This window comes from Nesoenas mayeri (assembly GCF_963082525.1).
Source record: "Nesoenas mayeri genome assembly, chromosome: 4".
Lineage (NCBI taxonomy): Eukaryota > Metazoa > Chordata > Aves > Columbiformes > Columbidae > Nesoenas > Nesoenas mayeri.
The window spans coordinates 46,246,879-46,259,264 of record NC_137540.1 but is presented as its reverse complement, the minus strand read 5'-3'; the positions used below and the strand labels follow the sequence as shown (position 1 = coordinate 46,259,264).

The window sequence follows — 12,386 nt, the reverse complement described above, 5'->3', positions numbered from 1 at the left end:
CACGTGTCCTATGGAATATGGCTCTCAAGCCTGTACAACTGTTTCAGGATGTTGTCAAATGCGCTAGTAATGACCTGGAACACAGTGCTTTTCCCCCTAGAGGAAGCATGTTAACGACACATTTTCATTTGGCAGTAACTTGATATGATCTGTTACTACACCAATTAAGCATAAAGAATCCCAATGTTGCATTAGCCTTACTCAGAGTTCTGAAGATGTTTTAAAACCTACATTAACCTTACACTGAAGCTCTGCAAGGAGCTAGATTATTATGTTTGTAAAGATACGTGAACTACAGCTGAGAAAATGCATTATCTTCCAAATTGCTGGTGGCTTCCAAAATAAAAGTGCAAAGATGAGTGTCAGCTCATCTCATGTCATCACTGCAACTGCCTGACCACCCAGCCTGTGCATTTTTTTGAAGAGTAAGTTTTGAAGGAAAGTCTGGTGATCAACACTCGAACTGTTCTGAACTAGGACTAAGCCTGACACATGCTAGTTAACCAGATAGTGCTACAAACCACTGTCTGAAGAAAAAGAAGTGAAGATGGTAGAACCAGTTTATTGTACTAATAATGCAAAGCCTAGAGCATGGATATTTTTATACGAGAGGGACTGGCCATATGTACATGAAAGAAACAACTTTTCATCCACCTTAAAAAAAACCCACCACCAGCAACAACAAAACCACAGTGCAGTGAGACATCCAGTTTTTAAGGACAAAGATGACAACAAAATGGAAAGTAATTGCATGAGGATGTGTTACAGTGTGTTGATGCCTTAAGTTTGTAAACTACGTCTCGATCTACTATGCTTGATTTAGGTATTTGAATTTTGCTACAACAGTTCATCATATACACCACAGTCAACCTTTGAATTCTGTAGCTTTTCAACGAAAAAGAAAGTGCTATATTGGAAGCTAACAGCAAAGTTTATATACGGGGTTCATGTTTAAGTAAGTTTCTAGTTCAGGTATTGCTCTGAGTAGGCAAAGAGGCATCTCAAGCAGTCTTCTCTTCTCCTGCATACCTTCTTATAGTTGTAGCTGTGCCTTGTCATCCCTGAAACTCAAATCTGTCCAAAGAACCAAGCACAGAGTGATGTTGAAGCCTGAGGGTCCTCACTCCTCTCTGCTCCTATTTCCTCTTCCTTTCCACCTCCTATACAAGAAGTTGCTCATTGTTGCCTGGTGCCCTCTGCTGCTTCATCACAAGTACAGAACACAGCATGTTTTTGCCCTTCATTCTGCAACCTCTGTCTACGAAGTCAGGACCCAGACTCAACTGGGACAGGGAATCCCACCAAGAGCAGATCACACCATCTGCAAGCCCTTCCCAGATCTCATTAATTGCCTCCCCAATGCAAATCCTGATCCCTTCTTCTCCCTCCACATCCTTCTTGGATACACTCAGGGCTGCTAATTTCCCTGTTTGCAGATACTTAGGCATGGATTATCTTCACATCTGGAAAAACAATTTCAGTTGGGACAGTGTGTGTGTGGTGTGACAGAAGAAACCCACTACATACCCACATGGGCACAGGAAACCCTCACACACCACCAGAGAACAGAATTGTCAGACCAACTTTCTCCTTTTCCAGCCTTTTTGAAGATCCCAGTTCTTAATGTGATTGGGAGTGAAATGGCTGAAGCATGGCCAGAAAGAAAGAAGCCATTTCAGTTGCAATGCTTGAACCCATTTCTTCTTACTGTAGTCTGCCCTACCATGCTCAGCATCACAAACACATGGCTGGAAGAAGCCTCCAGAAACCATTTACATCACTCCTTGTTGAGGCAAGGTAAATGCTACCTAGACATAAAAGGCATTTCACCAGACTGCTCAACTGCTTCAAGTCTTACCACAAAACACCATCCCACATTTTTTTCATTATACCTTTTCTTCCAGCTCAAACCTGATCTGACTCACATAGATTAAATCACTGACTATAATCTCTCTACGTGCCACATATTTCATACAGATACTAACAGATTAGCTGAGAAGCTTTGTCTTCTGCTCTCACACATGCACAGCAGTCTCCTATGTTCTGTGAAGCCAGATATGTAGACAGCTTTACTATTTTTCAACTATTTTTTAACATGCTTGCTTCTAAAAGGGTTGGTAAGCATTCTAAGTATGCTAGGGATAAACATCAAGTAACAGGGAGAGACACCTACTTACAAATCCAAGTAAGAGAAGTTAACAAATAATTTTTTGCTTCATAGATTTATTCCAGATCTATGTATCAAACTTGGCTCCAACAACCCTAGGTTTTAATAGCTAACTGTAAGAAGAACTGTATTGTAGAAATTGTAGGAAGAATTAAGCCTTTAAGTCTGAAAGTCACTTTTTACTTATGCACTATGGAGGTGCACTTCATTGCAATGAAAGCAAAAAATAAAACCAACCAACCTACAACCCAAAACTAATTTAGAACTTTAACTGAATCACTGAGCTTTGTTTCATCAATTGTGCCTGCCCCTAATTCAATGTAGCAATTCTTCCTTCACAACCAACACATGATTAGTTATCTGACAGAAAATTTATGGCCTCAGCTTAATGTTAGATTCAAGAGTCTGCTGTTTCTCTCTAGTTTTTCTGAACCACTCGAAGTCTTTCAGAGTAAGAGTCTATGTAAGGCTCAGAAATTTGCAAGGAACCATCATCTTTCCTTGAAAACAACTGTACAGAAGAGACCTGTAAAATATATTTTCGCCCACAAGATTAGCACATTAATATGCAACAACATCTTTTGTGCAGCATCTGCAGCTATCTTGGATGGAGAGGACAGAGTGAATCTATTTATTCAATCACACTAGTATGAGCTGATGTTACATGACTATAACAAATGTCACTGGACTTAAGTGTGGCATTGTAATGCTGCCTAAAGGATATTGTGAAAGAAAAAGTAGGACATGCAGTGGGAATTTAAAGAGTCTCAGCTATATTTCGTATTATTGCCCTTGGGCCAAAACTGTTTCTGAAGGTATCTAGCAACAGCTTCCTGTGTTCATGAAGCTCTACATCCATTTAAATACAAATAAATCCAGATTAGATTCAAATTCACTATTGTTCTTTAAAAAGAGAGGCAATAGCACTTCTAAGCATGTAGAAAGCACTATAATCAGTGCTGTTATGCACAATCATATTTTATCAAAAGATCACTAAAAAGTTAAATTCTAACATTTTCCTCATAAAATAGATGACTGCAGTTTGCAATTTCAAGTTACAAAACATAGCTAACATCCAAATTCTGCTTTTAGTACACATGGCTTTTTAGAGAAGTCACAGATTTATGAGTATAAAATAGAATATAAAACAAAAATTAAAGTTATATTTACTTTTCTATTACTATTCCAATTTACAGTTTATGCACCTGTGTTATTCATCTGTTTGATTACACATACCACCACATTGACATGAAATAAACTCTCTGGAGAATGAAGGAAAATTTAAGCAGCTACCAAAATTAGAGATAAGCTCGCAACTTTAAGGAAATGTATTTTAGTACTCAGCAGCATGCCATCCTTTAAGGAATACCAACATAGTTTAACATATGTCTAAAATTAACTTTGACAGGGTACTTTAAAGCTACCCTAGCAGTGAAACTCAATTTGCCGATCGGCCACATAAAATAGCATCTTAACAGAACCACTTTGGTTGCTGCTGGTTAGTCATCTATGTAAACTCAATATGGTATCTCAAGTGTCCCATATCAGCTCTAAGCATTGCTGGAAATGTCCCCTTTTCAAAAGACACACAAAATGCACTTATACAATTCCTGGCAGTCACTGTGCCATACTTAAGGATCTATTTGTGTACTTCCTGTTTTGTTAAACAGCTTTCCTGTTATTAAGCAGCAAAGATGACTCCCCAAGGACAAGGCTAGAACATTGCACACCATTGTTTCAGGAACAGCCTGAGCACAACCCAGAGCCACTGAAAACAGAACAGAGAACAGGGCAGCGCCCAGCACTTTCATTAGCCACAAGATACATCTCCACCCTTTGAGAGTTGCACAGTCCTTCCACCACTTGCTGACCACACCTGGGGCCTAAACACCTTTCATATGAAGAGAAACAGAGAGCTGGGTCTGTTCAGCCTGGAGAGGAGAAGGCTGAGAGGGGATCTCATCAATGTTTATAAACAACTCAAGGGTGGATATCAAGAAGATGGGACCAGACTCCTTTCAGTGGTGCCCAACAATAGGACGACGGGCAATGGGCACAGGAGCAAAGGAGGTTCCATGTGAATACGAGGAGAAACTTCTCTACTTTGACGGTGCCAGAGCACTGGAACGGGCTGCCCAGAGAGGCTGTGGAATCTCCTTCTCTGAAGACATTCAAAACCCATCTGGATGACTTCCTGTGCGATCTGCTCTGGGTGCACCTGCTGTAGCAGGCAGGTTTGACTAGACGACCTCCAGAGGTCCCTTCCAACCTCAACCATTCTGTAATTCTGTGACATCTCTTCCCAGTGAACCCTAACCAAACTGTGCAATAGAGACTTGGCAAAGGCTGCTGCTGAGTACCAGCGCTGCCCTCAAGGAGGGGGAGACCAAGCAGTTCTTGTTGAGGAGATTTAAAACATTAATCACACCATTCTTTGCATTTAACATTCCCCTGAGTCTCTTCTGTTCAAGCTAACACACAACTACAATGACAGCAGACTTCAACTTTTGCTTAACTGGGTGGTGGGGAGGGAGGGAGGGAGAGAAGACTACAGAAACTGTCTGGAGGAGCTGATACTTCAGGTAACTGCGGTGTTCACTGGGTATACCCATAATTACTGCAAAGACCAAAACACATATGTGTTACGTTAATCCCTATGAAAGATCTCTAACTACAAAAACCTCCACTTGTGCCACTAACAAATACAGTGAAAAAAATATTCACTGCACACTACACAGGCATCTTGCCTTCCTTGACCCTAAGTCCTACCTGAGAGGTCCATCCTGAGACACAGGAATTCAGGTTTAATAGGGCAATGCTACTCATTTCATATTAGGAATTTTTTAAAGTGGCAAATTGTGTTGATTTGATGAGTAGAATAATTTGCAACTGGCTTTATAAGTTCACTCATTCTCCTGCTGGAAACATTGCCAATATTCCTGTTTTACTACTTCAAATACTTACAATAAGTATAAGCATCACATTTTTAATACTTTAAGTTATTCTGATATTAGCAATATTCACACACAGATAAAATGAAGTCCACTGAAGTATGAAAGTCTAAAAATACTATTAAAGAAGTCATTAAGGAGTATTATTTGTAACACTTTCCAAACTTTTCTACTGAAGGACTGCTAGTTCTCTTTAAGAAAAGGATGAGCTTGCTTTAAAAGAATTTCACCACAGATGTTCCCAGCTGTCCTGCTTCCTGCCTAACTAGGAGTATTTCCATAACATCACATACAAACTGTTTACACAAACATCTTGATGAAGAACCTTTACTTGCTAGAAATGTGTAAGCAGTATACTACCATGACAAGAAGGAGCAAAAATAAATTTAACCAGGAGTTGAACACAGGACTCAGGTTTATTATTGCCCTTGCTACAACCACTAGACAGCAGTAAAGATGATACCAATGGAAGGTTAATAAATAGTAACTGTGAAGAAGTATCACAGCCAGATATATGCCAGGTTATTTAAGGTGAGTTATTTCTACATTTGAGTATGTGAACAGTTAAACTGAACAGGAGCTTTTTTTTTTTTAAGAAGATTTATAGATGTAAGTTATACTGCTGATGCATTCATTTTTTCAGAAGATCCAATGCTATTTTCTGCTCCCCGCAGGACAGAAAAAGTACTCCACGACCAGGAAAAGGTAATGGGGAAGAACACTGGCGGTGGACACTGTTACAGAGGTGCTGGTGATCTCACTAACTCTAATCTAAATTATTAGTAATTCTGCAGCACTATTTTACCGTATTATCATGGTAAAATAATTGTTTAAACTCCTCTCAAAAATAAGATTTAATTCAATCAAATCTTTCTGACAACATCAGTACCCCACTGGACCACAGACAGCAGATATGTGTAAAGACGAACAAACAGAGGTATAGGTGAAGTCAGCAAGCTAACCAGCTTGGCCAATGCAGCCTTCACCAAACGTTTTTCTGGGGGAAGACAAGAAAAGAGAGAGGGAGTTTTCTTGCAAATAATCTTCCAACTAAGTTAGTTTTTGGTGTGATACTTGGTGAAACAGTCAAGAGCTGTTTGGAAAATCAGCACTTTTCATAAAGGCACCAGATCTATCAACTTCAGACCTAACGTTATTCCTCTGCATCTTGCCACTCGGGGATTAGATTTTTTTTTTTTTAATAATAAGAGCAGTGGAGACACTGCTTCATTACATGACAGTAAATTAACAGTCTATAAGCACAAATTGCCATCGATTGCAATGAGAATGGCAAGTGTGGTGTCAATCTATTCAGTACTGCCTCCATAGTACTTAACATGTAATTAAATTTGATTAGTTGATGCAAAAAACTTTTTTTGCCTTCCAGCCCCCTCCCACATCAGAGTTTTTGTGCCAACAAAGAAAGAAGAGTAACACAGAACAGTGAGCCCATTGGCTACAAATACTCCAAATGTGTTCTGGCACTGAAATTTCACAGCATCATTTTCCTCACAAAAGCTATTGCTTTATACCTTAGAAAGTTCAAATTAAAAGGACTGAATAGATAGCAAAGCTTTATTAGTCTGAATGCTGCAACCCATTTCTACTGTGGTAACATTCATTTGCACAAGGTGCAAAACCAGTAGAGGCAGTTTTTAAATGCTTAAGTCCAGTTTTACCACACTGGAAACGCCACAAAGTAATTTAAGAGCTATTCAGGTTTTTAAGTGCCATTGTAACTGCCTGTTACTTCCAAACCTCAACCTACTTCACAGCAACTGAAGTTGTAGCCAGATTCTCTTAATCTATTAGACATATCAAGTGAGAACAAATGCACACTTGGAATATGCAGTGATATTAGCAGAGGTAATTTGTTAGGTATTCTATATCTACCCTCCAATTAACTATTCTTCTATGAAGTTGAGCTTGAAGCAGCAATTTTACTTACTTCATGTTGACAAATACTTGATGCATCCTTCACATATAATTAATTTGTCTAAGTGAAGAAATAACAAAATCCAACATCAGTCACGACAGTGGAGCCAGAATGCAGAAGTTGCCATGCAGCTGCTTTTCACAGCACTCCTTTCTTTCTCCGAATTTTTTCTCTTTTTTTAGCAAAGCCCCTCATGTAGGTTCATTTTCATGCTTTATTCAGTATATGCACAGTTTAAGTGTTAACATCACATGTAAGTTACTGTTTTGACTTCAGTGTGGTTTTTTTGGTGTTTTGTTTGTTTTTGATTTGTTTTTCCTTAGCAGCTCCTTCCTGCTATCCAGGCTCCCTTTGAAAATAACTAGTGTTATCTTCATTTCATACCTATTGTAAATGCATCAACTGGATGAGATGTGTACGGAGTACAAATGTAGCTTGCAAACTTCAAAACACAGAGCCCTACCATCTGAAAATAAGAACCTCCATTTAGCTACCACCTACATGCCTACTGAAGCTATTATGCGCTATGAGTGAAATCAAGCACATCAGGCAAGTCCTTTAATTTAGTCTTGACTAGATGAAGTCAGGAGCAAAGAATCTCATTGACTTCAACAGGAACATGACTAAATCCAAAACACCCCATGATATGAATGGGTTTCAGCTATTCAGCTTCTTTTGCTCAGAACAGATAAGCTGGCTTTGCTTCCAAACTATATTTTTCCTTGGTAGGTGATATAAATATTTAACATACTCATCCTGTATTAAATCTCTCCAGCAGACTTTTAGATTTAGAACAGCTAGTAGAGTTGAGTGTGTTGGATGTCTTTCTACAGTTCTATATTCAACTGTAGTGTCAGATATTAATTAGTACTTCAGTTATTTTTTGGGGTGGGGAGCAGAAAACATATGAACAGTTAAGCAACTTGTGACAGCCAAGGCTTGCAGAAATCTCCTTTAAGAGCACTGCTTTACAACGCAAAGAGGCAATTTCATACTCCAAATGTGACCTGAAGCAGAATTTAGGGAAGAAATTGTACTGAAAAAGGACACCATCTGCCTGTTACTAGCAAGGCAAAAAGAAAATTTTTGAAATTGGTATTGTTGTACTGACACTAGCTACTGTTTTTCCACTGAGACATCTCTTGTTTCCAAGGTAAGGACAGAGTAATTAGGTTTAGTAAACACCAGAAGTCACCAGAGATTTAAGAGTACTAAGTACAGTTTAGAGGAAAAAAGAGAAAGAGCAGTAAGAAGGGCTGACTGAAAACATTTAGACACAAAACAGTTTTACCACAAAAGCAACAGTACAGTTCAGTATACAATCCTTGCAAGAAACTCTGAAAAAAAGGCAAAAAAGCTTTGAGTGCCATTTGCAAAACTAGTTCCTTGTCTAGAATTTTATCTTTATGCAAGAGAACACACAACTAACTCAAAATGACTATTTTGAATCATTCATTACAGTATAACTTTCTCTGGCAGTTTATAGAAAGTCATCCAGAGATGATGATTTACTCTGTCACACCACTGATGCATGAAGAATATAAGAGCACTTTAGTCACTCTTTGGTAAAAATCCTTAATGGTTTAAGGGAACAAATGTTATTATTTCATCAGTGAAAGCCACTGGTTCATATGTAACTCGTATCTATCATATATATGCAGTTGTGAAGCACTGAGATTTTTTTGCAGTTACTTTCTACAAAGTTTCACAAGTCACAGGACAGGTAAATAAAATATTTCCTGATGTGTTTCAGTGTTCCTGTTTTACTGAAGAGGACACTTGTTATATACAGCTAACAATGTAGGCGTACCATACTTTCAGTAGCTGAGAAAATGACACTTTGATGTCTGCCTGCATTCAAAGGAAGAAGAAACTCCTGGATATGACAACTGTGAAGCAGCACAGAGCACACAGTGATGGAAGTCAGGCAAGGCAACAAGATGAATGACCTTAAGAAACACTTTAGATTTTACAGCAAGTTTCCTCTGGATTTATTCCATTCCTAGAAAAAAAAACCCTCCAATTTTATTTGGTTTGCCCCGACCAGGTTGCATACTTACGAGACATTTCAACTACTCCAGTTAGACACCTCTACACGGACAAAACGTGAGCAGTGCAAACACACTTCGGCCCAAGGATCCATTTTGCTACAAATGCACTAACCTAACACCTGCGTAAACAACTGTATGTTCAGCCATACCACAGACGGTGAAGAAACTGCAGCAAGCTGTTAAAAAACACCCTCAAATCAGAAGGAAAACCCAAGGGAACGGCCTGTCCTCTTCCTCCCAACAGTGCACACACCCTCTAACCTCACCATGTTCCTGCATCACAAACTGCCAACCAGGACATGGTGACATAAGAATCCAATCTGACCTGTGCTCTGCACTTTAAAACTCTACTTTTCAACAACTGCCATAAGTATCTCAAGTATGCTCTATAGTCATACAAGGTGGTCAGTCTATGCTATTATGAAGTGAAGCAAAGGGTGAAATCCATGATACTGCTTATGAAAAGCACACTCTAAACCAAAATGGGAACTGAATGCTGCTTACATAACACTCAAACATATTCACATTCCTGCATGGACCCCAAAATTCCTTCCTTCAATTACTCCCTCACTTACTTGTTGATACAGTCCCTAGTATATTCTGTTTCTCATTGCTTATGTGACCTTGGAAAGAAGCCAAATGTAATTTTAATCCAGTTAAATCACTATAAGAAAAGAGATACTCATACTGGCGCTGCAAAAACAAATATGGCTCCTCCTGGCATTTAGCAAAAAAATAACCTTTTATGCTTGTGATACACATTGTCATTGCCTGATCTGCTGCTGCTGTTTTATGAACCTGAAATAATCACTAACAAGCTTCAATGCATTCCACTGTTTCTAAAACCACAGTATATTTTATACATACTTGCATTCTCCACTACAGAATATGACCTGGTTTTCAGATGCCCTACTTTTTGGTACATTGAGCTCTAGCTAACCACTGGTCAGCTTTCTGCTAAGGCACTGAATTCCTACAAGACACAGGGACAGCAAAGCTGAAGGGGGAGGCCAGACAAAAACCTCTCGAAGCTTTCAGTGCTAAATCATTAGCCTGTACAGACTGCACATAGAAGAAACACACAGAAGGTCTGTTCAGTACTTCTTATTTAGTGAAGTGCTGCTTAACTGGAACACAGGGCTCGCAACCTATTTCATATTCTGTATTTAACGGAGGCATCCTGCAGGCAGGTTTTGCTTTCACATCCACTCAAACAAAATAAAACCACAAATGGATTCTCATCATTGCAAAACTCCCTTGAGACATGCAATGACATGTATTTTTATCTTCTGAAATTATACAGATTTTACCAGCAGTCAGTGAACATTCAGAAGATTTAACATTATCTCCCCCCCTTCTCTTTTAGGATTTTAGTCCTTGGAATACATTCTACGTGGAAATTCCACACTGTTGGCAACATCAAGGATGTAGCTATATATATATATATATATATATAAATATTCTGTTACATAACAATTTTGAGCATCGAGGTATTTTACTCCTAGCTTAAAGTCATGCAAACAAGCTGCAAACAGAAGCCTATATTACACTTGGATAGTCAGCCTGTATTATGTTTAAAACTGAATTTATCACCCAGGAGGAGTTCAGAAACTGGATTGACTTTGCCAGAGAAAAGTAATGATAAGGCAAATGGTTTAAGCTGCTGTGTGAGATGCCAGGAGAGGAAGGAAAGCTGACTGGTAGCACTGAACTCCAAAAAATAAAAGTGAAGAAGGTGGTGTTCAAGAGAGTAAGGAAATGCCTCAGAGGAAGACCTTCTGCAAAACTAGTTTACATAGCTGCTTGCTCCTCCTCGCGTAAAAACGCAAGAAAATTACATATAGTGCAGTAGAGAAAGACTTATGTAATATGCAGGCTGCCATAATTTTCTCTAGAGATCACACATCTTAGCTAAAACAACCAACCAACAAAAAACTGCCACCCTCTGCCAAAATGACACATGTATGTTCTGGAACAAAACTCAGCTGCTATAATTTTGTTCCCATTCCAGATACATGCTTTATTTCCTTCACCTACCACTGAAAATGGAAATCAGGTCAGATGCTGCTGAGAATTTTGTGGTGTTTGTTTTCTTTGTTGTTTTGGCATCTGTGGGTTTTGGTGGGTTTTTTTTGAGGGGGATTATCTGTTTTTTTTAAACACACACACTTGTCTTGAATGTCTCTAAAACTTCATACTTTTTAGGTTTGTATTGACACAAGCGAGCATAAAAGTTTGCTTGTCCTACTTGCAGATAAGACATGTTTAACATGATAGGTATGATAACAGATATTTACAAGTAACAAAATATTTCTCACAGACATAAAGCCACATAGTGACAGCCTGTATTCATTCCACTTCCCTCTATGTCCTCCCCCCACATCGCCCCCCACCCAGTCAATGTATAGAAAAGAGAGCGCTCCCAGGAAATAAACAGAGTGATCAGATAAATATTTAATAGCATAGACTTCCTGATACTATTTTTGGACTTGTGGGAGGAAAGAGCAAATTCCAATTTGCATTTCATAAACAGAATAACCATCTTCCAAATGAGCAGCTCAGTGCGGGTACACGCACACACACTTAGAATATGAAACTACTTTACTCAGAAGTCAGACTTCTGTATGAAACTCAAAAACTTTCATGCACAGTACAGCTTGTGTTTGCTAAGAATAAGCTGTAGTTGAAGTAAACAAGATATTCCCTCAATGCACGCTCTAATCATCATATTAAAAAACCCACAAACCTGTATGAAATATAACGGTGCTTTTCTTGTAGCCAGAAGGTAGACGAATGTTTCGGAGCAAGCCCTTCGCTGTCAGCCTTACACGCATGTTGGATAAGGAAAATTTCGGGGACCATAACATGTCTTCAGTGCAATTGGAAGATTAACAAGCAAGAAATAGCCTCCATGTACTGTCACATACTATGCTTTTAAATAGCTACTGGCGGGAGTGAGTAGCTCTTGCTAAAGAAAAGAGGCTTGAAGAAATAAAATAATCAATTCTCCGTTCCCTTGCTCTTACTCCTTATGCACAGACAAGCACAAAAATCAGCAAAAGCAGATATCCACGGCATAAATCCTGCTGGCAGCTTCTCCTCACCAGATGTTGTGGAAACAAAGCTTGTCCTCAGAATAAAACCGACTTAGTGACTCGGAAAACCAAGAGCCTCTGAATTGCATCACAGTGTTGATGCTTAATCTGCTACAGGACCCCGTGTGCTGGGAACTGGAAAAGGAGAAAAGGGAGGAGGAGGATGAGAAGGGAGGAGGAGGAAGA

General features: G+C 39.0%; 1 protein-coding gene across 1 annotated transcript in view; it reads right to left on the bottom strand.

Annotated features, from left to right (window-relative positions):
* Nucleotides 1–11,972, bottom strand: part of MTUS1 (microtubule associated scaffold protein 1) — a gene marked incomplete at both ends in the record, with an annotated part of 50,651 nt that extends 38,679 nt beyond the window's left edge. Inside the window, one exon of the mRNA XM_080343780.1 lies at nucleotides 11,852–11,972. Within this exon, the coding sequence (XP_080199906.1) occupies nucleotides 11,852–11,972 (121 nt within the window). The remainder of the gene's footprint in view (nucleotides 1–11,851) is intronic.
* Between the last annotated feature and the right edge of the window lie 414 nt (nucleotides 11,973–12,386).